At 52.6% G+C, this 25720-nt stretch overlaps 3 protein-coding genes across 7 annotated transcripts; all 3 read left to right on the top strand.

Moving 5' to 3' along the window:
* Positions 1-103: 103 nt before the first annotated feature.
* LOC148321776 (guanine nucleotide-binding protein G(I)/G(S)/G(T) subunit beta-3-like) lies at positions 104-5263 on the top strand. Of its 2 annotated transcripts, none has more exons than XM_088318101.1 (9): positions 104-1143; positions 2224-2328; positions 2401-2546; positions 3331-3394; positions 3462-3618; positions 3734-3800; positions 3891-4092; positions 4182-4398; positions 4536-5263. In XM_088318101.1, the coding sequence occupies exons 2-9, from the start codon at positions 2260-2262 to the stop codon at positions 4640-4642; spliced, it is 1029 nt and encodes a 342-aa protein (XP_088174227.1). In that variant the 5' UTR covers positions 104-1143; positions 2224-2259; the 3' UTR covers positions 4643-5263. The 2 variants fall into 2 exon arrangements, with proteins under 2 accessions (XP_088174227.1, XP_088174228.1); XM_088318102.1 differs by lacking the exon at positions 104-1143 and adding an exon at positions 1150-1661.
* A 637-nt stretch (positions 5264-5900) lies between these two features.
* On the top strand, positions 5901-18375 carry LOC148321775 (protein shisa-7-like). Of its 3 annotated transcripts, none has more exons than XM_088278594.1 (10): positions 5901-5956; positions 8569-8778; positions 8886-8956; positions 11192-12606; positions 13049-13291; positions 13608-13724; positions 13931-14064; positions 15494-15715; positions 15798-16182; positions 16439-18375. In XM_088278594.1, exons 4-10 carry the CDS (start codon positions 12236-12238, stop codon positions 16806-16808), a joined length of 1842 nt encoding a protein of 613 aa, XP_088134720.1. In that variant the 5' UTR covers positions 5901-5956; positions 8569-8778; positions 8886-8956; positions 11192-12235; the 3' UTR covers positions 16809-18375. The 3 variants fall into 3 exon arrangements, with proteins under 3 accessions (XP_088134720.1, XP_088134719.1, XP_088134718.1); XM_088278593.1 differs by having other exon boundaries at positions 8569-8956; positions 11192-12122; positions 12229-12606; XM_088278592.1 differs by having other exon boundaries at positions 5941-5956; positions 8572-8956.
* A 489-nt stretch (positions 18376-18864) lies between these two features.
* LOC148321774 (uncharacterized) lies at positions 18865-25381 on the top strand. 2 transcript variants are annotated; one of them, XM_088319509.1, is made up of 3 exons: positions 18865-19408; positions 19705-19801; positions 20180-25381. In XM_088319509.1, the coding sequence occupies exon 3, from the start codon at positions 20369-20371 to the stop codon at positions 24407-24409; it is 4041 nt and encodes a 1346-aa protein (XP_088175635.1). In that variant the 5' UTR covers positions 18865-19408; positions 19705-19801; positions 20180-20368; the 3' UTR covers positions 24410-25381. The 2 variants fall into 2 exon arrangements, with proteins under 2 accessions (XP_088175635.1, XP_088175636.1); XM_088319510.1 differs by having other exon boundaries at positions 19705-19877.
* The last annotated feature ends 339 nt before the right edge of the window (positions 25382-25720 follow it).

Genomic DNA, 25720 nt, shown 5'->3' with positions numbered 1-25720 from the left:
ATACTTTTTTTTATTTTCTAAATGTCAAGTTTTGAAAAATGTTTATCTGGACCGGACGTGGAGCCCCCTGCTCCAGAGGTTCTTTTCTGTCCTGTGCCGCCTGAGCCTGTTAGTGGCACGACCAGCCATGCGGAAGTCACGTGATTTTTGCGTCCTGTTTCTGTCACCTTGTTTGGAGATTTCCAAATCAATCAAAGTGACCTGGTGGGCCGAGAAAGTTGCTGAAAAAAGAAAGTCCGAGACGAGTCAAGAATCGGAAACTGCTCTTGGACCACTCGTCGTTCTTGGTCACCTGACCTGGTTACGCGCTGGGGACCGGATGCGTTTCTCGGGTCCCCCCCGGTCCCCGCGAGTGCTGATCCACTTGGTCGTGACGCACGTTTAGCCCCGCCCCCCCCGTAAGTCCCTAACGAGATTGGCCGTCCCCGGATATCCCATTAGACGGTGATTAAGCGGGCTCAGCTCGTTAGCGCTGACCAACGGCAGGGAATTTGGACCCCGGCCACCAAATATTTGTCATATTGTTTGTCTGACTGTGCATGAGCGGAACGGTACGCTCTGGACTGGTCGCCGGCCAATGACAGAACTCGTGAGGCAAACATTAAGCCGATGCAAAATCTTCATCGTGAATGTCAGCGGCAATGCTTGTTTGTCAAAATGTGCCGTCACATTGGCCGGCGACCAATCCATCGTTGGTCTGCATGTACCCTGACATTGGCTGGCGACCCGTCGTGGGCCTACAAGGTCAGCTGGGGTCGGCTCCAGCTCTCCTTTTTTTGCGTTTTTGTCTCCTCGTTTTTTAATCCCGCCGTGGCTTGTCTTGCACTTTCCCGGCGACCCATCCTCTCCCCTTTTGTCCCCTTCTTCAGCCGCTCTCATTGGACGACCCGATAACCTGATTTCCTCCCAATCGGTTTAGCCTCCTCGCCACGCTCGCTCGCTCTGGCTCTGGCCGACTCCTTCTCTCTATTTCCATCTTTGAGCTTTATCCCTTCATCTCTGATCTCGTTCATCCGCCGCAATCCTCATCGGCGCCAGGAGAGCAGAGGAGGAGTTGCTCACCAGCGACCAGTCAGCGTGCCCGAGAGCAGCCGAGCAGCAGCAGCAGCATCCCGGGATCGTGGAGTGACGCGTGAAGGACAGGTGAGCGAGCGTCGGTTCCGATCGGGATTTTGGACTTCCTGCTCGTGAGTAGTTGTGCGCAGTTTGCGACTTTTTGGCGCTTTTTGAAGTTCACAAGAGCAGTGTGCCGGTTTCTTCTCATTTCTCGTCTTCCGTGTTAGCTTTGTCGCGAATCCAAACCATCTGACAATCTCCTCGGCGCTGAAGTCTCTCTGTCCTTCATTCCAGGACGGACAAACTTTGCCGCGTCCCTTTTCGCCATTTTCAATTTTTGCCGACCGGTCCCAGAGGATGTTCCTCGGCCGTCCTGCCTCCTGATCTCGGCCCGGGTAATCGGATGACAGGAGATTTGAGCTCTAAAGCTTCCCGTCAAAGATCTCCTGAGGGATTTGCCCAGGCACCTTCATCCCTTCAGTCGCTTCCCGTTCGCATTTTTGCCGCCCTTCATCCTCGAGTTCTCCAGAATTGACTCTGATTTTGAGGAATTTTGAACACGTGAAACTTGCCACTGAATGAGGAAAAAGTCATTTTTCTTCCAGGTAGAAATGCTAATTAGCATTAGCAACAATCGTATATGCTAAAATTTGTTCAATATTGCTCGTCAGACTTCGGGAAAAACACCCAAAATTCCTTCAAGAATTCTTTCCAATACTGCGATTCTTTTTGCAAAGTCGTCAGTGAACTTTTGTGTTTTACAAAATGGTTCCGACTGTCGCTGGCAAAGAGCGAAAGTACATTTAGCGGTCATCTCGAATTTAAGCAAGCGACAGAAGTGGCGACTTTTGGGAGAAATGAACCGACGTTTGACAGCAGCTGCGTTGAGGTTATCGGTTCCTGGTCAGCGCTTTCTTGTCGTCAGTCCGTTAACCGAATTAGGCGGGATTACGTCCATCAGGTACATGTCTAATCTTTCACATTGGAAGGTGTTCTGGCTCAGCGTATCTAAGCCACGGCTGGAGTGGTCTTAGTTCCGTCACGTCCGAGTCCCGAAATGAAATGAGGAGCTTGCAAAGCCTCGTCTCATTTCCGCAAAACATTTCGAGCTCCTCACGCTTGTGACGATGTGAAAGACGAGGTGAGCGTTTTGACTTTTTTTGACAGGTTTCCCGCCACTAACGTCCCCTCGCAACTGTCGCCATGGCAGCAGAGAAAGCTGAGATCGATGCGCTGAAAAAGGAGTGTGACGGTCTCCGTGCCAAGATTGAGGTGAGCGAGTGCAGAAATAAACGACACGTGCGCCCATTTGGCTAAAAAAAACGTTGCATTTTCCCGTCCCAGGCGGCGCGCAAGGCCGTCAACGACACCACCATGGCGTCGGCGGCGGGCAGCGTGGCCTCGGTGGGTCGCGTCCAGCTCAAGCAGAGGAAGACGCTCAAAGGTCACCTGGCCAAAATCTACGCCATGCACTGGTCCGCTGACTCCAGGTGAGTGACGCTGAGAGGCGCGCCGCGAAAAGTCCACAATGTGTTTGACTTCCAAGTGCTTGGGTCAGTTTTTATTTTTTTCAAATTTCGGGTAACGAGCTAACTTCCGATACGCCGCCCGCCGCGCAAGTTAAGCGAAAGAAATATGAAATGAGAGCACTCGCAAGGAGCTGGCACAAAGTAAAATAGCACTCGAGAACTTGGCACTTTTTTACTCATTCACCACCAGCTCAGATGAAAAAAAAAAACCCAAAAACTTTCTGACGTTTATATCCGTCAATGGCAGTGAATGAGTTAAAAACATGTAATTTAACAGAATGTTAAGATTGAATTTTTTCTTTTTCTTTTTGTTGTTTCCGTTCACTGGCCATTGTGCTGCTCCTTCTTGCTGTATGCACCTTGGCCACTTGAGGGCGCTACAATGCAGACATAGTCAGTATGTTGCAGTCATTTTGGCTCTTGAGGAACAAAATAAAAATGATATTTTAAATATTTTTTTTAACAATTGTCGCGCCAAACTTGTGTCAAGTTCCTGTCCATCATGTCTCCTTTATTTTTTGGTCGCCCGTCAAAGCAAAAAAAAAAAAAAAGGGCCAAACAAAAGCGCTTTTGTTCCCAAAAACTCGCAAGTTGAGTCAGTCGCATTTCAAGCCGATGGTGTTCAAGACAAGGTACCGCCCGTACTTGAGTAAAGGTTGCTGAAAATGAGCGTGGCGAGGCGTGCTAGCGCTGGCTATGCTAGCTTGCCAAGCTAACCGGCACGCCATCTTGCGTGTGTCACCAGGCAAATGGTGAGCGCCTCGCAGGATGGCAAACTTCTGGTGTGGGACACCTTCACGGGCAACAAGGTGAGTCGTCAACACTGAGACGTGACGAAAACGAAATCGTCTCTGACGGCAAAACGTGCGCTTCCAGCTGGTGGCCGTCCCGCTCAAGTCGGCCTGGGTGATGAGCGTGGCCTTCGCGCCGTCCGGCAACTTGGTGGCCAGCGGCGGTCTGGACAACATGTGCACCGTCTACAACATCAAGTCGGCCAGTCCCAAGACCATGCGGGAACTGGACGCACACACAGGTGACAAACCGCATGATCAGCCGCTCCTTACTTTTAGGTTTTTTTAAATATATCCTAATCTTGGTTGTTAGTCACTTGTCTCCCCAACAAGCTAACCACATTTTTCCTCGCCAAGGTTACCTGTCCTGCTGCCGCTTCCTGAGTGACACGGAGATCCTCACGGCCTCCGGCGACACCACCTGGTCAGCTTGCGCACGTTGCGGCACGCCGTCCGGTTGTCGGCCGCCGGCCTCTTAACTCGCTGTCTTACGCTTGCTCTGCCCGCCCGCCAGCTGCCTGTGGGATCTGGAGACGGGCAAGCAGAAGGTGGTGTTCACCAACCACATCGGCGACTGCATGTCTTTGGCGCTGTCCCCGGACATGAACATGTTCATCTCGGGCGCCTGCGACTCGCTAGCCAAGCTGTGGGACATCCGGGAAGGCGTCTGCAAGCAGACCTTCATCGGACACACCAGCGACATCAACGCCATCGCTGTGAGTCGCAGACCAGTCAGCCGTCACGCACATGGCGCAACCTCCATTTTGTGACGTGACGCGGCGACCAATCATCCCCCCCCCCCCAGTTCTTCCAGAGCGGCAACACCATCATCACGGGCTCGGATGACTGCAGCTGCAAGATGTACGACCTGCGCGCCGACCAGGAAGTGATCGGCTACCAGGACAGCAGCCTGAACGCCGGCGTCACGTCTGTGGCGCTGTCCAACTCGGGCCGCCTCATCTTCGCCGGCTACGACGACTTCAACTGCCACATTTGGGATTCTCTCAAGGGCGAGAAAGTCGGTGAGTGGCAACGGCGCGGGCCGGGCGGGAGTTGAAACCGTTCCGATTTTCAAAGAAATATTTTTCAGAGTGGCGTGCTGCCAAGCTCGCGTGTGATGGACTGTTGCGTTTTCTTTCGCCACCCCCCCCTCGCGTAGGCGTCCTGTCCGGCCACGACAACCGCGTGAGCTGCACCGGCGTTCCCGAAGACGGCATGGGCGTCTGCACGGGATCGTGGGACAGCTTCCTCAAACTCTGGAACTGAGAGCAGGTTTCATCACGTGCGCCATCTCTCTCGCTCTCTCGTCTGGTCCTCATCCAACTATGCAAAACAAAAAAAAAAGAAAGCTCATCGAGAAGGCAACAAGATGGCCTGAGCATCCACCAGCAATGAAGTCATGATTTAAAAAAAATAAATAAATAAAAAATACACAACAAATCTTGAATATGATTTGACAATATAAAAAAAAATTAAATGATTGATATTGAACAAAGTGTAGGAATGCAGATGTGTTTTTACGGTGTCAGGTCACGTTAACTAGACCTGCACTTGTATGTATATAGTAAGGACTAGATGCTTTTATTTTGATTTAATCGTGTCAAATGCTAGCAGCGACACTTGACGTCCATTCAGTGTCTTTTTTTTTTTTCTTTTTTTCTGGATTGTATGTAGAGACGCGATCCTGGAGCCCCCCCCTCCCTCTTCCCTTGACTGTGCAGATCCATATTTTGATTCAGAATTGTGACACACATCAAATGTACGCGGACCCACGAAGGCTCAAGTTAGGCCTGCTGTGAAACATCTGTAACTGCATTTTATAGAACTTGGACGTGTGTGCAGTTTGTAAAAAGCAAAGTTTCTAATAAATAGAGAATTCTGCATGAATGGCAGCGTATGAGTGTATGTGCCCCAAAAAAGTGGAGAGAAAAGGAAAAAAGAAAAATATTGTTCCAGTTTGCAAAAGACAAAGCAAGGAATAGATTGGGGAAGAAATCAAATGGATGACGTCACGCTGTCAGCAGCGAGTCAGCTCTTTGTTTGCTTCTTGTTGCGTGATAATCAAGACTGTCTCGCCTTGAAGGTAGAAAACAAAACCGAATAGCTTATTCACAATAAATCGCACCTCTTCTCATCCCGCCAATAACAAAACTGAAACTCCAATATAATTATAGTGGTGAATTGTATCCAGGCAACGGGATGTGGCGCCTCCTGGTGGCCGTTAACCAGAATAAAAAATGGTGCAAAATTCTCTGAAAAACCCGAGAAAAAATTATCTTAAAAAATCAAATAAATATACTATAAAAGTCGTGCTTTGTTTTAATTTTATTTTTTTGCTGCAATAATACGCTTCCTGGTATGTTTGGGATGACGTTTGTGCAACAGCATTGAACGTCACCTTTCACCTTTCACCTTTCCAAACAGCTGCATTTGCGCTAAAAAAAATTGGCAAAGTAGGCTTGTCTACGTGGAAGAAGTTCCCAACCAATAGGAGTGCATTATATGCCTCGCGGTGCCAATCACAGGCCGAGAAGGCGGGGCTTATGGCCAGCAGCGCATCCAAGGAGGAAGTACAAGCAGGTAAAGATACTTTCAAGTGCTGGATTTATCTTTTTTTTGCCCACAAGTCGTGTCTAGTGACCACCGAATGTGAGCACGTTAAAGAAAAAAAAATCAAGAAGTTTACATTTCGCTGGCTGTCAAAGGTGTTACTTTTGTCTCTCCGGTGCTGGTCAGCATTGTGTAGTTTGAGCCATCTAACTTCCAGAAAAAATGGCGCCTCTTATTTCTCGGCCTCTTAATTTTTAATGTGTGTATATATATTGTGAAATACGCTAAATGAATAAAGTTGTATTGTATTGTATATCCCCAAAGGCAAATCCAAATAGTTTTCCATCTTCAGTGCTGCCGGGGCGTGTTGTGGCGCAACGTGGTACTGCAACCATTTTGCATTATCTTCTGCAGAACACGATGGCTTTGTTTTAGGATTTAGCACGTCCGATTTTCTTTTTCCTTTCCCTTCCAAACTGCATTTGATGTTTACTTGGGTGGTCTTTGTGTGAACACGAAAAAAAGTCCAACTTTGCCTGCCTTCCTGCCGAGCGTTGTATAATTCAAGATTTTCTCCATGAGTGGGCTGCCGTTGCTTTTCGCTCCGGCTCAAATTTGCGACTTGCTGAATGTGGCCAACGCTGCTGCTGTTTTATGAATGAGGCGCGTTTTGTGCTTTGAATGTGTTGCGCGGGACACTTCGCAAGCCGGCGTGTTGCTTGCTCAGCATCGACGTTTGCCTTTGCACCTTTCTGCGCGTGCAACTAAATGCGCTAAAAGGTTCCGCTCCAACGCGCACCCAGCGCCATCTTGTTGTTTTCTTTTTAGTTGTAGTTGCATCTGCGGCAGAACTTTCGCTTTTCTAACGCGACAAATATGTGTGGCAAGGGTGGGTGATATCGAACTCGATCAGACGCGGCTGCTGGTTGGGCTCCCCCTGCTGGCGCAAAGTATCATTGCGACACAACACTAGCCTGCTGCTGCTTGAAAGCTATGTTTTACGACCCCACACTAAATGTCACCACGTTGCAGGGCATCGCAACACTGCTTCCAATTAGTCGCGCGTGCACACGGGGCGTAATGGGCTGTTAGGGAACACGACAGGAAGGCCACGAGGGAACAACTGACATTTGAGTGCAAACACACACATGCACGTCCACACATGCATGCGCAGTCTTTGTTTAGGTTTGTCTTGTCATCGACCAGTTATTTCCTCGCCGATATGTGCTCTGCGTGTGTTTGGCGACCAATCTAGGGTTTAACAACAATTGAAACCCAATGAGAGAGGCCGCTTTGATTGTCTGTGATTGAAACTGGCTGCGACCATTCCTGCAGCGGCGCAGACGCCCCCCTCTCAGGGCCACCGGGCTGCACTTGTCTGCCAAATGACCAACAATGTTGCATGCGTTGTCGGCCGCCACCTTTAACATGGAGCCCTCCTTCCTGGCGCCAGTCGGTTCACATGCGTTTCCATGGCGATAGCAGCATGCAGCAGGAGGAAGGCTGTCGGGTCACGTGTGGGCCGGATGGCCTCCTCCTCCTCTTCCAATCCTGCTCATGTGTACTCACTGTGGTGCTAAGCAAATACGTGCTTCCAAATACTTCAGAGCTGTACTCGAGTAAATTTTTTTTTATGTATTGATGGATGGTGACTTTTTACATTTACTCCTACTTAAGTTTGAAGCGATTACTGTACTTTGCACCATTTGTCAAAGTCGTCTTTTTTTTTTACAGTTGATGACAGGATTTAAAATAAATAAATAAATCAAAACAGACAAAATGTCCGTTTGCAGTTTGTCTGTCAACTTCTCAAAGAAGCAAGGAAGTGACGTCATTTCAAGTCGTCCCGCTTTGCATGTTGAGATGACGTGATTTTTACAATGCCATCGTTTCGAAAGGATGCGCTTTGAAACCGATGCGATTTTCATGTCGTTGCCGTGACTTCTCCTCGGGCTGCAAGCTTCGTTGCCGTAGAGACGCGCTTGTTAACATTCACATCAAGCCCGCCAGTCGAGGAATCGACGTTCAAAAGGCCATGCAGGCAATTGCTTCCGTCTTCTCGAGTCATTGAAGATGAGGGCTCGTTTTTGCATCTTGTTCTTCCGGCGGCGAACGTTTTGCGAGCACTCAGAACTCCTCCGAAGATTCGCCTCAGGCTGAGTGCCTCATTTGCATAAATACCAATGTCCAAAAAGCAACAAGCCAAGCCATGTCGCTTTCCCATCATCGCATGTTGAAACGCTCCATTTTTGGAAATGAAAGTTGGCAGCCATTTTGTTGTGATGTTAATAGTTTGACGCGACAACCGGGCCAAAAAAAACGACATCATCACCAAAAATCTCTCAAAGGAGACGAACAAAACGATTGGCGATCAACACGTTGGATGAGCAGGCCGCTGTCGTCATGGTAACTGATGACCGCCAAAGGTCAGGTCTGCCAAAGAAGGAACGTCAACGGTTGTGGCTTTGTGACACCGATCACGTGCGTTTAATCGATTGATTGATTGATTTTACCTTCATGCATTGAGTACACGCTTGTCTTTTTTTTTTTTAATGCATGCAGTTTGTTATCTTGTTGTTAGTGTGTCTCATGTAAACCACACTCACGTGTTTGCAAGTTGAATGTTTGCTTTTTCTTTCCAGCAGGCGAGAAAAAGCGAGCAGCCGCTGCCGCGACCGGACCCGACGCGCCGTGGCCAATCAGCTTGGAGCGCGACGGGAGCTCGCACGCTGATTGGCTGATTGGCACCACTTGAAGAAAACGAACGTGGGCAAAAAAATAAAAAAGCTGCGAGGCGCCGGACGGGCGAGAAGCGCAGCGACGACGACAACGCGGCAGGCAGAAGGAAAGAGGCAAGGAAGGAAAGGAGGAAGGAAGCCGTCCGAACCGCACAAGCGGACCTACAGGCGTCGACCCGCCTCCTTTTTTATACGTTTTTTTTTTTTTTTTTTTTTCCAAGCGGCATGTGCGAGAAATGGACGGCTCAACCTCGACGCGGTTTCTTCCACGCGCCACGCTCCAACACGACAGGTGCGTACACGCGTCCTCTTCAATGACACCTGTCACCCCCCCCCGCCCCCCCGGTTCCCGTATTGTGTCGGTCGAAGGGTAGTCTAACCTCTTAGCTTGCTGCAAAAAAGAGGGTATGTTTTATTTATTTTTTTTTTTAATGGGTGAGCTACGGTGCTGCTGCAGTGTTGGGGCACCACATGCGCACGCGCCTCCTCGTGCACCCGCGAAAGCCTCCTCGGCACAATGCAACAAACCTCCATCTTAGCACAATGCTGCAGACGCGCACTTGCAGGACGCGCGCTCGCTGCGAGTGTGTGCGTGCACGCGCATGCAGAGACAAAAGGCCCAGACGCATTCACGTTGTCACACACGCACGCGTGCGCGTCTGTCATGCTCACACACGTCGTCACATTCTAGACTGAAGCATACTGTCTCACTGGCACAGGGTCACACGTGCACGCGCATGTACGCACGCACGTTCACGCGTGTGCACCGTGCTGCCAAACACTTGCGACATCACTGTCTCTGTCCCACTGCTGCTTGTCTGTGTGTGTGCGCGTGCGCATGTGTACGCACAGACGTGTGCGTGTGTGTGTGTGTGTGTGTGTGTGTGTGTTTTGGGATGAAATGAGGTGCCTCCAGCTGCCCGCTGCTGACGTGCACCTGAACTCACCGCAGCCTTACTGGAGGCCAACATACATGATGATGTCACACTTGACCCAAATCAGGATCGAAAATGGACGCATTGTTCAACCCAATCGCAAAAGCCACATTTGCACCCTTGTGGCCCTCAATTTAATTGTGAGTGTGTGGAGGTTGCCCCGCCCCCTCATCTGAAGCAGATTCTTCTGCGGATGCGGCGCTGACCGTGCAGGCGATGCAAATTGGGCAAGTCATGGCGGCAGAGCTGCCATCGACGGGAAGACTGAGTCAGACTTTTTAAAAAAAAAAAATTTTTTTTAAATTGAATTTTTTTTTACAAAATTGTCAAAACAACAACCGCTGTCGCCATGTTTGATGACATCAGGCATGAGCTGATGACGCCCCGGAGGTTGTCGTGTGACGTCATCATCACTCTACGGATTGAAAAACAGACGGCAACTTAGTGACGGATTGACGATGCTCACCTCTGCGGAAAATATCGACTGATTTCGATCTGGTCAAGTGTTAAATGTTGCATCCTTGACTTGACTATCAAACATTATTATTTTTTTTTTAAAATATATTTTTCATGAACATTTTAACTTTTCTTCTATTAGATCATGTGAGCATCCGCCACAAACGTTTGCGCACCCCTCTTTTCAATTCTTCAACTCAATTGAAGACGGCTTCTTTATTTTGCTTTTATTTTGCTCGTCATCGCGCGCCAGGAGCGAGCCAGCGAGCGTTGGTGAGGACGATGATGGTGCACCATGATTTTTATTTTTTATTTTTTTATCTTTTTTTTTTCCCGCCCACGTCAATGTCGAGTCAACGAGCGGCCGGCCGGCCGCCCGCGCGGCGTGGGCGGGTCAAGTGCATTGTGGGAAATGCCGCAGCCAAACTGCAAAAAGAGCAGGGTGGGTTAGATTTTTTTATTTATTTATTTTTCTAGGCGTGTAAGGTTTGCCCAAAGGTCGTTTGTTCAGCACCAAACTTCTCTGAGTGCGGCTTCAAGCACTGCCGGCAAAAAAAAAAAAAAAAAATCCAACTTCCGCCACATTCACTTCAAGCTTGGACGAGTGGTTAGCATGCATGTTTCACAGTCCAGAGGTTCTGCGTTTGACTCTCGATGTTGCCCCTGCCGGTTCTCGGACTTCCTCCCTCCTGCGTTGCAAAAAACCATGTTAGCATGTTAGCTTTAGAATGAGAAAGTTGATCGCCATCCAATTTGGCTTTGAAATGTGTGACGGGTGACCAGTCTTTTTTTTTGTCTGTTAGCGAGTGGCGACCAGTCCAATGTTTGTCCATTATGGCGCTGACCGGTCCTGGATGGATCTCTGTTCCAGCCGACCTTTGGCCCTTAGTGAGCAAATGGCCGTATTAATAATTCACATGAACCCAAATGTCAGCAAATCAATGAGTCTTCTTTGCGAGGGGATTTGGTTTCCATGGCAACGGTTGCATGGAAAAGATGCTCCTCTTCCATTGGTTGCCAGCGTTTGCCCTTTAGTTTTCCTGACGACTCTTCCTCCTGGTCGACCATCTTGGTGTTTTTGTGTTTTCCAAGTCGTGCGATATAAACACCGTCTGCGTTTTTGTGTTTTGTTGCAGTGCCAGGAGAAGGTGAACGAAGCCGTGAGCACCCGGAGTAATTTCCCGATGTCCGAAACCAAACGCCGGCACCAAAGTGACGACCGCGCCAAGAGAAGAAGCAAAAAAAAAAAAATCCACAAGTCGTCCGAGCTTTTGATGCTTCACCAAACCTCATCGGGGGACGGCGGACCGACTGGGACGCGCTAAACCCGACGGCGTCCGATACGCTCCTCCTGCTCCTTCCTCGTCTTCTTCCATAGGTGGCGCCATCGGACATCAATCCCTTTACGCCGCGGCGCACACCTCGTATCCATGAAGCCATAGCCGCTCAACCCCCTCGAGGTCGGACCCTCGCCAGCTGGATGCGGACCACGCCCCCTTCTTCTTCTCTGCACAACGGATGAGCCCGGGCTCGTTCATGCCTGGCGTGCGGGCGGAACCGTCCCGCCCCGCTCGAACCGGGCCCAAGCCCTTCTTCGTTCTCTTCTGCTGGCTGGAGCTCAATTCGGAGCAGAGACATTCGTCGCACAAGGGCCTTCTCCGCACATAGGCCCCTCCCCCCTCCCGAAACGCCTCCTCTAGGGTTGCATCGGACCCCCCCGACCTCGTCCTCTCGGGTTCCATTGCCCCCCCAGGCCCCCCCCCCCCCCCCCACTGGCTATCTATCACGCGTTTGCCTTGAGGCTCATTCAGCTGCTGGTCATCCGCTTTTCTTCGGAGGCTCGAGGCCTCGTCCACTTTTGCCGCTGCTGGCGTTACTTGAAGCGAGCCACGACGCGGCTTTGAAAAGTTTACATGCAACCTTCGATGTTTACACGCCACCTCCTTTCGTCCATTTTGTGCCGCCGCTCGGATGATGAAGAGTTTACATTTCCGGCACGAGATGTTTGAACGTGTCGCCTAGCAACAAGCTGCATTTACACAAGCAAGCGTTGACGTTTACATTCAGGTGCCAGACCAAAATTTTCATACTTGGGAAGCTTTTTATAAGTCATCCTGCAACGGACCTTGTCTTTTGTTTTTATTGTTTCTTTATTTATTTATTTTTTATAAAGCATCATCATGACGACGAAAGCCACAATTTCACCAAGGATATTTTGCTGCTCCCTGCTGCTTTTCTCCTGCCTTGCTGTTTCCACGGTAACCACCGATAACGATGTCAGGAAGCCGCCGCCCGGCAACGCCGCCTCCCCTCCGGCCACCAAGCGCGCCACCCTCTTCCTCCTCACGGGCTCCAAACCTCCGCTGGCGCCCAAGAAGGCGGAGGTGGAGGACGGCGACGGCCGACCGCCGCCCGTGGCCGAGCTGTCCCCGAAGCCCCTCCCCCAGACCATGTTGCCCAGGAACGTGACGGCCGACGCCCTCAAGCCCCCGCTGGGCGCCGCCCAGGTGGCGCCGCCCCCCAGGAAGTTGGTGGACGTGGATGTGTGCAGGTAGGACACGCGTGACGGCAACGTGTGGGACGATGCCCGCTTGCAGAGGCGTCCTGCCGTTGCCTAGCAACCGCTCAATCATGCCACAGTACAGTTGAGATGTTTGCATACGTGCCCAATAATCAGGGCTATACGTTCGAGACAAACCTGGCATGGATGAAAATCGCCACTATAGGGAAATAATATAAAGTGTTTTAGTTTCATATCATTTGATTAGTGACGGTAAAGGCACTTATTAAAAAAAAAAAAAAAAAAAGCTAATGCTTAACAGTAAAATGTTACCATGTCATGGTTATCTCGGCAAACTGCAACTTCCTCCCTCTTTCCAAACACGTCTGCCACGCTGCTGGCGTTGAATTTTGCAGAATTCGGAGCCGCTCACTGACCTCCGAGCCAGGCGGGGGCGCTGCGTTTAAGCTTGTTTGTGCTTTTGTGCACTCAGGGGCTACTTTGATGTGATGGGCCACTTCGACAGCACCTTCAACTGCTCCAAAGGAAGCTACATCTACTGCTGCGGCACGTGCCACTACCGCTTCTGCTGCGAACACCAGCGCACCCGTCTGGACCAGGACTCCTGCACCAACTACAAGTCGCCCGACTGGGCCGACCCGCAGGTGCCCGTCACGCTGCCCGCCGACAACAAGCCCGACCCGGACTTTGAGACGCTCCAGCAGCAGAACAGCAGGTGGGGAGAACAGAACAGGAAGGATCAGGAATGTTTGGTATCGTCAAGGTTGGACAGGAAGGTACAGGACAGCCTAAGGGTGAACTGGAACGGATGTGAATTGGGAGGACAGTGGTTTAGGACAGGGCAGGATTGGATTGGTCAAGGCTGGATAGAATAGGATGCTTCAGGACAAGATGCAAATGAGCCAGGCAGAACGGAACAGGACAGATTTGGTCCCTTGTTGTTTGGTGTGACGCTCTAATGGGAGCCAAACAATTCAAAGATGTTTTATCCCTCACGTGTCCTCCTGAACCGGGTTTTCTTGTGTGGACAGCACGGCCTACGTGATCGGCGGCGTGATCTCCTTCACGCTGGTGGCGGCTGTGGGCGTCCGGATCGCCTTTGCCAAGGTGGCGCGCCGCCCGCGAAACCGAGACGCCAACATGCCAAGGTGAGACGCCGCTTCGGGAAGCGGCTGGATGCCGTCTCCTTCGCCACCACCGAAATGATCCCATTTCACCTCATCGCGCTGAAAAAAAGACTTTTTCGTGTGTTTGGTCGTAATATCCAAAGTTCTCCATTTTAATCAGCAAACCTTTTCGGAAGGGAAATCGGATCAAGCCACGAACCGTGAAGCTGTCTATCTGCTTGTGACAGGTCGCTGGTGGACATCCTGCGTCACCAGTCCAGTCCTGTGCAGCACGGCGAGAGGAACAACATGCTGACCACCTCCGACGGACGCCCGCCCAAAAACTTGTACACGCCCATCCTGCAGAGCAAGGACAACCGCAGTGAGTGAGCGCTCTCGCCGGGGTTCGAGGACTTGGACTTTCTCCATCACTCGGGTCCTCAATCCTGTTCTTCGAGGGCCGGCATCCTGCCCCGTTTTCCATCTCTGGCTGCTGATTCAAATTGTCAGATAATCAACACGGTCTGCAGAAGCGAGATGACGATCCTGATCGTTTGAATCAGGTGTGTTGCAGCAGCGAGAGATGAAAAACAGACAGGACAGCGGCCCTCGGGGAACAGGATTGAAGACCCCTAGTGTAGGTTGTCTGCTTTGCCCTCTGCTTGATGCCAGCCTCTCCACATCGCTCACGCATCCCTGGTTCCACATGACCCCCCCCCCCGCCCCCCTCGCCACCGCCACCGCCTGCTTCCTGCCACTCCAAGCATTGCCAAGGGCTGGGGCCGTTTCCAAGGCAACCAAACAGCAATGCAAGCATTTGTGTCACGCTGTTTCTGTGTCTTGTTGTGTGTGTGTGCGTGTGTGTGCGCGTGTGCGGCACCCCATAACGGTGCTGGTCGCCGACGTGGATGGCTTCCGACCTTTTTGTCATCTTGTATCATGTCACTTTAGCGCACTTACGTGGGTGCGCGTGTTTCACTTGGTGTGTGTGGGCTGTTTTAGTGTATAGGGGTGTGTGTTGCGTGTGTGTGTGTGTGTGTATGACTCAGTTGATGTGTGTGTATGAGTTTGTTTCATTGTGTGCATGTCATGCTTGTCCATAAATGTGCGTGCAAGTATGTTTCAGTGTGCGTGTGTGTGCCAGTTTGTGTGTGTGTCTCTATGTGTTTTTGTGTGTGTGTGTTTTTGTGTGCATGTTTTACTATGTTTGAGTTTGTGTAAGTCAGTGTGTGCCGGTGTATGTCAATTTCTGCTTGTGTGTGTTTGTGTGCTGATATGTGTGTGTGTGCGTGTGCGTGTGCGTGTGTGTGTGCGTATGCAAATGTCTTTTTGCCTGTGTGTGTGTGTGTGTCCATGCAATTGAATGCGTTGTATCAGTGTCCACGCGGCGAACGAGCGCGTCCCGCCTCCTCCGCACTGGTGCTCTTACATAAAAGCATTCAGATCATTTTTTTTTTTTTTTTGGGCGCATATCGATCCTCTCGCTGCTTTTTTGCACTCTGCATAAAAACATGCGAGGATGCGTGTGTGCGTGTGCATGCGCGCCCGCGTGCTGCCTTGGCCATTTCAGTTGAGAACAGTTGCACAACTAGATTGTTGTGCTGAGTGTGTGTCCGTCGTTGTGCGACCGATTGTGTGTGTGGGGGTGTGTGTGTGGCATGTGTATGTGTGTGTGTATATGCATGAGATGTGCAGTCAAAGCAAGGAGTGTTGAAAGATGAAATGAGATGTAGCCACTGAGTGACTTTTTTTGTCGTTGCCTTGGAGACGGCAGCCATGTAGTAACCCGCCTGTGTCCTGTGTGTGTTCAGAGCGAGGCGCCCGCATGAACAACATGAGCACGCCGCAGCTTTCGTCAGGCCCCAAACTCATCGCGAGCAGTGGCATGATGCCGGGCGGCGGCGGCGGCATGCGGCACAGCGCCAGCCATTCGTCCTTCTCGCACTCCTTCCACAACCTGGCGCAGCTGCCGCCCTCCTACGAGGCCGCCGTCAAGCCGGAAATCACCAGATACAGCTCGCTCAAGAAGCTCGGTGAGTCTGGAAATCATTTTCTGGAAATGTGAGCAAGCTGCTGATTGTTTTGTTTTTTTTCCTCCGTCCGCGTTTGTCTCAGAGCGGGAGCTGGACGAGTATCCGGGCTACTACTCGTCCAAGCGCCGCTCGACCAACGCGCCGCCGTCCTTCTACTCGTCGCAGCACCACCTCCAATGGGCGGGTGACTACGCGACGGGCTCGTCACGCGGCACCCTGCCGCTCGACGGCTCGCGGCCTTGCCCGTACGCGCCGCCCTCCACGCCCAACCCGTACCCGTTACCCGTGCCCGGGCGCTACGGCGGCGGCGGCGGCGGCTTCAGCTTTGAGCGGCCGCCGCGTCGCGTGCGCTCGCAGGATCAGCTGCTGGCGTTCGGCGAGGGCAACACGCTGTCGCGTCTCCTCAAGAACCAGCAGCAGCACTACTACAGAAACATGAGGGCCGCCGACTCCCAGACGCTGCGCAGGTGACACACACGCACTCACACACACATTCTTGTATTTGTTGCCTTTTTTAGACCACACACACGCAAACTGATGACATTAACACATGCAAACTATCAGTTTGCACGCAGACATGTGCACACACAAAAGCTGAGAAGCTGACACACGCACACAGATACACTAATTGGCGCACACAAATATTGACACACCCACGCTCTCAGTTTCACGGACGCTTACACGTATCGACTCACTCCCTCACAACCTGTCCTACGCTGGCAGGTCCAACGAGCGTCTCCTGGTGTCCCCCGACCGGCTGGAGGATCAGCTGCTGGCCATGGGCCTGATGGCGGAACGGGGCGCGAGCAGCGGCGGCATGGTGCCCACCATGGGTCGGCTGAGCCACCACCACAAGGCGCAGTCGCAGCAGAACATCTGCGCCACGCCGTCCATGGAGCGCCACCACATGGTCAAGATGAACTCGCACCCCACGCCGGGCCACGAGCACGGCGGCTGGGAGGGCCACCCGGCCGCTCGCCGCACCGCCTTCGCCAACATGCGGCAGAACACCGTGGAGCAGCTGCACTTCATCCCGGGCGCCGGCGGGGGACACGCCCTGAGGACTGCCAGCAAGAACGAGGTCACCGTGTGAGGCGCTCGCTTCACGCTTCTTTGGACGCCGCGCAACAACGACGAGCCAGTTTACCTGATGCCGGTTCAAACAGCCACACTTAGAGAACGGAACAAGGAGATACACACACACACACGCACGCACCCCCCCCCACACACACACACACAAAAACAGTATTTGGCAAAACATGCAAGGTAGGTAAAAGTATTTTTTTTTCCTATTGTGTGGCGTCCAAAGGATCCCAAAAGAGTCCAAAAACAACATCAACCTTGTTACATGGCTGCGAAACGAAATTGACAACGATACGAATGATGGAGGAAAGGCAAAGCTTCGTTCCAAGCTTTTGAAAAGAATAATTGTGAAATAACATTTTCAGACAAAATGCAGCTGTGCCATCTTGCTTGGAATTTATTTCGAGCTGCATTTTTTTTTTAGCCTCAAAATCAAGCTTTGACTTTTTTAAAAGCGCATTCCCGTTCATTTGACCCGGGAGTGGTTTGAGATACGAGCGTGGTCACGGAACAAATTCCACTCTTATCTCAAGGCACCACTGCATTTGGGCGTTTCAAAGTTTGATTTTGATGCTCCAAGTTCGGTATTGGAAATGTTCAATTCAATTTCAGTCGGCGCTCCGACTTGCGTGATTGCTCGTCCTCCCGACGGCGCGACTTGTGAATACAAAACAAAGGCGCCGAAAAGCGAGGCGGCGTGCCAACCCGCCCTCGCTGACACTGTTGGGAAACGCGGCTCAGGCCTCCGGGCCGGATGGACGCACATTCAGGCCGGCGGCACACTTGATGACGCTAAGGGCTATAAACACAAAAGAATTGATGACGTTTGTGTGTGTGTGCGTGTGTGTGTGTTTTGCGTTACTTTTCTTGTGAGGCTGCCTCGCTTGCTTTGGGCGACGGAAAACACTTTTTGGACGGGTGAGACGACGAGCGAAAGAATCGGCTTCCTTGTGGTGGCGTTTTGCCGTTTGGGCGGTGCTTCCCGACCCCAATTAAGTTGCAAAACGTGACAGCCGGCGTGCCACAAACATGACGCGGAATCTCACTTATGTGCGACCATAAAGTCATTATTTGTCGTCCTAAATAATTTTCAGACGCCATTAAGTGAAACTGGGCAACCTGGTTGGGAAGCGCTGCAGCAAACTGTCCAATTTTGAACAAAAAAAGAAGTTGATGTCATAGCCATGATGTCACAATGTAAGCATGTGACTCGTCTCTGAAATGTTGGGCCTCATACAAACTTTTTTTTAAAAAAACAAAACAAAGATGATCAGTCACCGATGTCCTCGACCAAAGCCACTTGAGCGCCCCTCTTTGTCCTCTTTTTTTTTTTCTTAAGCTGAAAAGTCTTCTTGGTGACAGGCTGACATGAATCGTGTGTGCGAACGTGCAAATCACAGCCGTGTCATCTGTAAGCTCCTCTGCATACCTCAAATTGTAAAAGACTTGATTTAGGACATCCCCTCAAATGTTGAAGAAAGGCCTCACGCTTTTTTGTTTGTTTTTGTTTTTCTTCTCATATTGAGTTTGTACAAATCATAATGTTTGACTATGACAAATAAATCCTTTCAAAGCTTTGTGCTCTTGTCTGCTTCAATTCATACCAACAAACGACATAAGGAGAAAACACGACTGGTTGCCAATTTATGTCAAGCAGGGGCATGCAGAGGGGCGGGGCCAACGGGGTGACAAGCGTCACTACTTGCCCTCCTCTGAAATGTTTTTTTTTTTTTTTTTTGCAGTACGCATGTTGACCAAACAGACTGTCGTGATATGATTGATGGTCTCAACTTGGAAAAACTTCGCCCCCACAGCCCAGAAATAAAATAATTTTCGAAGCCTCTGTAATGGGAATGGCTCGCAGGGGACATATTAGACGATTAATTGAGTGATCGCTAATTAATGCAGAACGTGGAATTTAAAAACAACCGGATGGTTTATTGTGCATGCCACAAAAGCACACACGCGTGCAGTAAAAACAACCCAGCACGAACCTAATGATGTCTTGAATTGATTTATTGCCCTTCACTTCATGGACACGCGTACGCGCACGCGGGGTGTCAACAGGCCTAACGTGCACGCGCGCCATAGCAGAGAGAGGCGCACTATTTGGCAGGCAGGGGTCAGCGGTGAGGCGCGTGAATGCGGGGCGGTGGTCGGTGGTGGTCGTAGCCGGACACGAGTAGCCTGCGGCCGGCCGCCTTGTCGTAGCCGTGCCGGAACCAGCGCGCGCACAAAGCGACCATTTCGGGGCTCCGAGCAACCGAAGGGGGGGACGACTCAGGCCGAGCAAGCAGCGACGAGGGGTAGCAGCCCCCCCACCGGCCGTCCAGAGCACGACCACCTGAGGCGGGCAAAAGGCGGAAGCGAGGCGGCTTGCTTGCTGGCTTGCTTACGTGCGTGCGTGCGAGCGACGCCGCGCAGCCTGGAGACAATGGCGGCGCCGAGCTGCCTGCAGCGTTTTTGTTAGCGGGCTCCGAGTGGACACCAGGCAGGCCGAGCTCGCTGCTAGCCCGGGCGGGAGGAACGTACGCTCAGCCAGCGGAGAGCCCTTCGCCTCTTTCGGCGCCTCTTCCGGACTTTTCGCCGCCACTTAACGAGCATTTTGAGGTGAGAACGTTATTATTATTAGTATTTCATTAACGAACTACTTTATTGTTTACGGCGGCGGAAGGTTAGCTAACAGATTAGCATCGAGCTAATCGGAAGCTAGCCGCTCGGCTAAAGTGTTAGCATCACAGTTTGCCCTCTTTTTACGCCCCCTTCGTGTCTTTCTCTTCTCTTGCAACGGTGCTGAACGTTTGTAAACTGAATTGACACGCACTTAGTTCACGTGCTTGGCAATTTCGACTTTTATTTTTTGTAACGCTTGGCCCTCATTCAGCTCTTTGCTTGTCTACCTGCAGATGGAGGCGACTATATCACCCTGAGAGCCGAGAGGCCACCCCCAAAATCTGCCTCCTTGACCCGCTCCCGACCCGCCGAGCGCCACACACGCCGCAGGTCAGACGCAAGCTCGTGCCTGGAGATTGTTAAAGATGCGTTGATGTCCACAACAACAATAAAGATGCTGGCGCAAGTAGGGATGCTGTCACTGATGCTAGTTTGATTGGCAGCTTGTCCTAATTGACAGTGGAAGAAAAAGAAGAAGAAAAGCTCGAGCTTGTTTAATGCAACAGCGTTGTCATATACAGACCACTTCACTAAAACAATAATAATGTGGTAGAGTTGTAATGCAATCCTTCTAAAAAATTGAAAATAAATGGATGGAATTTCAGGTATTTTAAATCCAATTTTTGATTATTTAAACCAAATTGACAGATTGTTTACTAATTTATATATTCATGTTGACATTGCATGTTTCTGCTTGTCAATCCTCAGACTTGCAGAAGAATTGAGCCGCAAGACACGTTGCGTTCTTCCACGTGACAATTCTCCATCTTCCGGGACCTCAAAAGAAAGACGCCAACCATTTCTTGTGGTCTCTTCGTGATGGAAGCGGTCTGAGTCCTCGCCGGCACAAATGAGAAAGTGATCTCTCGAGAAGCGTGGACTTTTCTCGCTGGGGAGATGTTCCAGTTCAGCAAGTACCCAATGGAGATCCTGGAGATGCTGAGCGGACACCAGGCGCATCAGTTCAAGGGGTTGGGCTTGGAGCGTCAGCTGAGCCACCAGCAGCAGGTGCAGCTTCAGCATCAGCAGCAGCTTCAGCAGCAGCACCAGACCCCCGCTGACACGTCCGGGGCTCTGCTGTCCGGCCTCGGCTTGGGAAGCCTGCCCACCTCTCGGAGCAACGCCTTTGCCGACTCCTCCTCCCTGTTTGCCAAGATGAGCGCCCCTCCCCCGTCTATCTCGCACCAGAGTCAGTCGTCGTCGTCATCGTCGTCGACTCACAGCTCCAGGAAGTCGAGCAAGATGAGCGGCGGCGGGGGAGGAGGCGGCTCCTCGTCGGGATATCCGCAGTTCCTGCGACCTTTCCACCCGGCCGAGGCGGCGCTGGCACAGGAGCAGCTGCACTCGGGAATGGGACGCTTTGACTTTGGGGGCGGCGCCGCCAGCGGGAGTGCCGGGGTCATCCCCGCGCCACCGCCTCCTCCGTTGCATCCCGGTCTGTCGGTGCCGCAGCCCTCCCCCGGACCTTCGTCCTCCTCGTCGTCTACCTCCACCTCTGTGTCGGCTTCCAGCAACCCCCCCACCGGCACGCCGGTGCCCCTGGTGGGCCAGTCGGACCCCCGCAGCCTCCACCAGCAGTTCAGCTGCATGCTAGCCGCCAACCAGTACTTCCTGTCGGGAGTCCCCGCCAATAGCAGCCTGGAGCAGTTCCTGGTGCAGCAGGGCACTCACAACCACTTGGGTCTGGGTCTCGGCCAGGGGTCCGCCGATTCCAACTCATCTTTGGCCCCTCCTCCCGCCCTGCACTCCTCCCACAGCCACTCGGTGCCGCAAGCTCCGCAGCAGCAGCAGCAGCAGCTGACTCCCCACGCCTTATCTCACCCCCACAGCCACACGCACCACCCTCACCCGCTGCACCCGGCCCCCCAGCCCGCCCCCCTGGGCGGATTTGATTTTCAGAGCATTCCGGTCCTGTCATCCAATCAGATCGCTTCCCTCATGCAACAGGAGGCGGGCATCCCCCTGCCCCTGCCACTTCACTTGTCTCTCCCCAAAGAAGACGCCGCCAAGTCGGGGGAGGCCTCCTCCTCCTCTTCCTCCTCGATTTCTGGCAGTGGCGGGAGCAGGCGCAAAAAAGCCATGGCGGGATACCTGCCGCAGAGGAAGGCCGAGAGTCAAGCGCACGGCGGCTCTGGGAGCCATCGGCACGGCTCGTCTGCCTCGGGCCTGGTCGGAGGAGCTTCCGGAGGCGTCGGGATGAGCGAGCAGCAGCAGCATTCGTCTTTGCTGTCATCTCCGTCGCAACACCCGTCGTCCTCCGCCGTCTCCTCCTCCTCGTCCTCGTCCTCGTCCTCATCGTCCGCCCCGTCCTCCTCCACCTCCGCGTCCGTGCTGGTTGACGACGACCAGCACTTGCCCAAATCCAGAGAAAACCGCAGCGGAAGCTCGTCGGGCCCACCTGAACCCGAATCCCTCTACCACTGCGGAGAGTGCGGGAAAACCTTCACGCATCTCTCCAGCCTGCGGCGGCACCTGCGCAGCCACGGCTTGACGCCCGACGCCCACGGCAGAAAGTCGGACTGCACCTCGCCCAGTCCCGAGCGGATCTTCTGCTGCGGGGACTGCGGCAAAAGATTCAAGAAGCGAGGGCATCTGATCCAACACAGCGTCACGCACTCGGAGAACCGGCCGTTCATCTGCAACATTTGCCAGAAGTCCTTCAACCGGCGCGAGTCGCTCACGCGCCACGAGAAGATCCACGACGAGAAACCCTTCCGTTGCCCGGCGTGCGGACGCTGCTTTCGAGAGAGCACCTCCCTCCTCAACCACGCCGCCTCGGGCGCTTGTGGGAAACCTCCCCGGAGTTCGAAGAACCGCGGTGGCGGCAACGGGGGCGCGTCCAACAACACGAGCGGCGGCGGCAAAATGCCTCTTTCCAACCAGAACGTTGTCGTTCCCAACGATAAGTACGCCGGCGACTACTCGAGAAGTCGCTACCCCAGCCAGGCATCCTACGACGACGACTACAGACGCTCGCAGCCGTCGTCGCTCTACTCACCGGATGCCGCCCTCGCCGGGGACATGACCAACCCGACCCTTCGCAAGGCCCCTTTAGCGCCGACCCTTCACCCCCACCCGCAGAGCCAGCAACAGCCGCCGCAGCAGCAGCACCACCACCACCACCACCACCAGCAGCCGCACCTTCCTCTCTCCTCCCTACTGGACGATTCTGAGGACGAGGTTACCAGCAGCGCCATGTCGGCGATCGCCGCCGCCGCCGCCGCCTCCTGCGACATCAACACGGAAGGCAGGGACGGAGAAAGAAGGGACATCATCGGAGGGCTGCTGGGGGGGTTGGGGTTCGGTAACCTGGGCGGGCCGTCGTCCTCGCCGGGTATCAACGGCTCCACCGTGCCGTTGTCGCACCACAGCCAGCCGCACGTCAAGCCCCGGAGGCCCCGCAAGCCGCGAGAGAAGAGAGACCCCAACTCCATCGTCAGGCGGCGGCGGAGTCCGGTGCCTCCCGGCGACGGCTCGGAGCGGCCGTACGGCTGTCAGCTGTGCGGCAAGCGCTTCCGGCGGGCCGAGACGCTGCGGCGCCACAACCGGGTCCACACGGGCGAGAAGCCGCACGCCTGCGACGTTTGCGGCAAAATGTTCCGAGAACCTTTCCACCTCACCAAACATCTGACGGTGCACTCGGGTCAGAAGAACTACAAGTGCAACCTGTGTGGAAAAATGTTTGCCTACGCTCAGAGTCTGGTCCGACACGGCAAGCTGCACCGCAGAGGCGAGATTGATAACCAGGGCAGAAGAATCAAAGGAGCCGCAGCTGCTGCCGCCGCCGCCGCCGCCGCGATCAGCCAGGTCGCCAACCAGGGAACCTCTGACTTCTTCTCGTCTTGCTCCCAAGAGGAGAAATCTCCCACGTCCGGGACGCCCTCGCAGAGGCTCTACACCTGCACCGTGTGCTGGAAATCCTTCCGCCATTATTTCCACTTGACGGCACACCAGCAAACGGTGCACGGCGGTGGCGTGGGCCTGGAGAAGTCTTTTCGCTGCGACGTTTGCGGGAAATCCTTCGCCTACTCCAACAGCCTGGTGCGCCACAAGCTCTCGCAACACGGAATCGACCGCAACGGCCAGCGGGTCAACCACTCGCAAGCGCCCGGTTACTCGCCCGCCTTCTACGACTCCGGCTACGGCGGCTCGGCTCCCGCGCAGCACGTGAGCGGCCACGCCCTGGCGCCGCCCACGCAGGACCAAGACCCCGAGCACCCGTTTCACTGCCGGCCCAAAAAGCAGCCGGACGTTGTCGGAAAAGAGCGCAAGAAGAAGCGACGGGTGGTGATCCACAGCATCATGAGAGACGGCAAGCTGGTCGGCGTGCCGCTCAGCAAGGAAACGCGCCGGAAGTTGTTACTCCTGCGGAAGAGGCGGGGTCGAATGCTGGCTCAGATCAACAAGAAGAAGCTCCTGGCACAGCTGAAGGTCCGCGGGGGGTTGTCGGCGGTGAGGTCCTGGTCCGGGGGCGTCGTCCGAGTCAGCGGGCTGCTGTCCATGGACGTCGCCATCAAACGCTTCCCGTGCCCCGTCTGTCCGAGCGCCACCTACGCCAGGAGGGGCTTCCTGCTGTTGCACCGCGCCCTGCGGCACCCGGCCAGGTCGTCGGGGCGTCGTGCCCGCCTGCGCTGCTCCGTGTGCGCGCGGCGCAGCGGCAGCCTCCTCAAGGCCCTCCGACACCGCGGACGCCACCTCAAGCGTGCCACCTTCGGCTGCCACAAATGCCAACGCCGCTTCTGGAACCCGCGGCTCCTGGAGAGGCACAAGTTCTCGTGCCGGGCGCCCGTTCTGGGGGGCCGCTGGCCCGACGGCAAGTGGGCGCCTGTCGAGATGGGCTCGCCGTCATCCGATGGCGAGCGCTCGCCGCCCCGGCTACCTCTGTCGGCTCAGGTCGCCCACGAGAGGTCCTCGGTGCTGACAGAGTACGCTCATTAAGAACTCCACTAATTTCTATGTTAGCTTAGTTTGTTGTCACTTTTTTGTTTATTCTTTTTTTGCAATAATTTGAGAGGCGAGTGACAAATGGCAGCTTTTGAACAAATAGGGAGGAGAAGATGGTCGAAGAAGCTCCTGATGCCTCCGAAACCTTCTGCCAAGGCACATCACCACCTCGTCACGTTACACTTTTCGTAGCACCTGCAACGCTTCCCCCACACGCACTGACACACATGGACTGAAGACACAATACACACACACACACACACACACACACACACACATTTAACACAAACGGACAGAAGACAGACAGACAGACACTCACCTTTTGTGTCTCACTTTAACACTGTCGTGTGTCTATTCCGTGTGCATTGTGTGTTTTAACGGCCATGCCCCGCTTTCATCATGAAATCCTCCTGACTTTCCAGCACAGTTCAGATGCCTTATTGTTGTTATTATCGTTTGTTTGTTGAGAAAATGAAATTACCGGTGACATGACTGAAAAAAAAACAACCCGCATAAAATTAAAATGCGAAAAGGTGGGCTTTTTACAGAGCCCACCAAAGTGTTTGTGTAGAAACAACCCGGAGCGTATTGATGATATATTTCCCAATTATATTTTATTATATCTTGACAACTTGTGCTGTTTTTTACTTCCCAAGAATCCTTTTCTTCTATCAGTGTCGGTATTGTGAGAGCGGGGCTACGGGGTTGAGGTCGGGTTTCGGTCTGCGTCCGCTCGTGTTTATTTTTTTCCTTCCATGCAACACTTTTTGTGACCCAAGCGTGCGCGCATGGTTTATAATTTAGCTCCTGTTCACATTGTTCAATCTTTTTGTTTGTTTCTGTACAACTAAAACATGTAATATTATTATTATTATTATTGTTACTAAATGACTATTCTTTTCTTTGCATAAAAAGTGACCTGTTGAAAACCCCTCAAATCAAATAAAAAAAAATCACATCTTGGCATTTTTTGTACAAGTCGTGCTGCATTCAAGCGAATAATATTGTTAGGGAAATGTTTTGTTTTGTTTTTTAATAAAAACTTAACAGTTATAATTACATATACTGTATACTTTTTGGGGTTGACTTTGATTAATATAGCAGCCACACTTTTTAAAGCACTGGAAGTATCAAATTATTCCTGAAAATAAATTATTAATTAATTGATATACTGCAAATTAAATCTTGAAAAATGTTTTGTCATAATTTATTGAATAATTGATTCGTTTATTAGAAATAAAATGTAGACATGAAATCATTTTACCTTTCATATGTGGCCCATGAGCACAAAAAGTTTGCACACCC

Source organism: Idiotropiscis lumnitzeri, chromosome 16 (genome assembly GCF_059441095.1).
Source record: "Idiotropiscis lumnitzeri isolate Australia: NSW breed Sydney's pygmy pipehorse chromosome 16, RoL_Ilum_1.0, whole genome shotgun sequence".
NCBI lineage: Eukaryota > Metazoa > Chordata > Actinopteri > Syngnathiformes > Syngnathidae > Idiotropiscis > Idiotropiscis lumnitzeri.
The sequence above is the reverse complement of the archived record's forward strand: the minus strand, read 5'-3'. Positions and strand labels throughout refer to the sequence as shown.

Coding starts and splice junctions, on each gene's coding strand:
- LOC148321774 (XM_088319509.1), top strand. CDS start 20,369: ATGTTCCAGTTCAGCAAGTACCCAATGGAGATCCTGGAGATGCTGAGC.
- LOC148321776 (XM_088318101.1), top strand. CDS start 2,260: ATGGCAGCAGAGAAAGCTGAGATCGATGCGCTGAAAAAGGAGTGTGAC. Junction 3,395..3,461: donor ACACCTTCACGGGCAACAAG/GTGAGTCGTCAA, acceptor GTGCGCTTCCAG/CTGGTGGCCGTCCCGCTCAA. Junction 4,399..4,535: donor TCTCAAGGGCGAGAAAGTCG/GTGAGTGGCAAC, acceptor CCCCTCGCGTAG/GCGTCCTGTCCGGCCACGAC.
- LOC148321775 (XM_088278594.1), top strand. CDS start 12,236: ATGACGACGAAAGCCACAATTTCACCAAGGATATTTTGCTGCTCCCTG. Junction 13,292..13,607: donor CTCCAGCAGCAGAACAGCAG/GTGGGGAGAACA, acceptor TTGTGTGGACAG/CACGGCCTACGTGATCGGCG. Junction 13,725..13,930: donor CGAGACGCCAACATGCCAAG/GTGAGACGCCGC, acceptor TGCTTGTGACAG/GTCGCTGGTGGACATCCTGC.